Below are 534 nucleotides of genomic sequence, written 5' to 3' on the forward strand. Positions count from 1 at the left end.
TCCAACCCCGCCCCCTGGATCTTTGTTCTGCAGTGAGGGGCTACTAAAAATTTGTGCTACTTCCACAGCATGGCATGGATCTCCTTCAGCTGTTGCATGGCAGCAGCTGTATTCACCCTGAACTCTTACACCAAAACTCTGATTGAGATGAAGCACCGTGCCCGGATCCGTCTGGAGGAGGCCCGTGCTGCCAGCCACGCGCCGCCCTATGATGAGGTCATCACAACCGGCGGTGGGAGCCTCTACTCCGTCAGCCGACTGGTTCAGCAATGCCATAAGGGTGCGTTTATCGACACCACATGGAGCTGCAGAGAGGAAGTGTCTGGTGGGGCTATGGTGGGGGCAAAAAGTCCTCATGGACTGGTACTGGTGGGGGGGTGCGGGAGAGAGGGATGCGAGGACTGTGAGAGAGAAATAAATGAGGTGGAAGATGCATTAGAGAGGGAAGGGAATGATAAAATGTGTTGAGGAGGATGCCTGCAGGAAGTTCTTCATCATCAGCAGCATCAGCCGCATCAGTGACCATGTTTACAT

The 534-nt window shown here is 54.1% G+C and overlaps 1 protein-coding gene across 1 annotated transcript; it reads left to right on the top strand.

Annotated features, from left to right (window-relative positions):
• Nucleotides 1–28: 28 nt before the first annotated feature.
• Nucleotides 29–480, top strand: LOC107734959 (germ cell-specific gene 1-like protein). The gene has a single exon (XM_016546814.1). It carries the CDS (start codon nt 70–72, stop codon nt 466–468), a length of 399 nt encoding a protein of 132 aa, XP_016402300.1. The 5' UTR covers nt 29–69; the 3' UTR covers nt 469–480.
• The last annotated feature ends 54 nt before the right edge of the window (nt 481–534 follow it).

Source organism: Sinocyclocheilus rhinocerous, unplaced genomic scaffold, assembly GCF_001515625.1.
Source record: "Sinocyclocheilus rhinocerous isolate Xijiao unplaced genomic scaffold, SAMN03320098_v1.1 C35577371, whole genome shotgun sequence".
In the NCBI taxonomy this organism is placed as follows: domain Eukaryota; kingdom Metazoa; phylum Chordata; class Actinopteri; order Cypriniformes; family Cyprinidae; genus Sinocyclocheilus; species Sinocyclocheilus rhinocerous.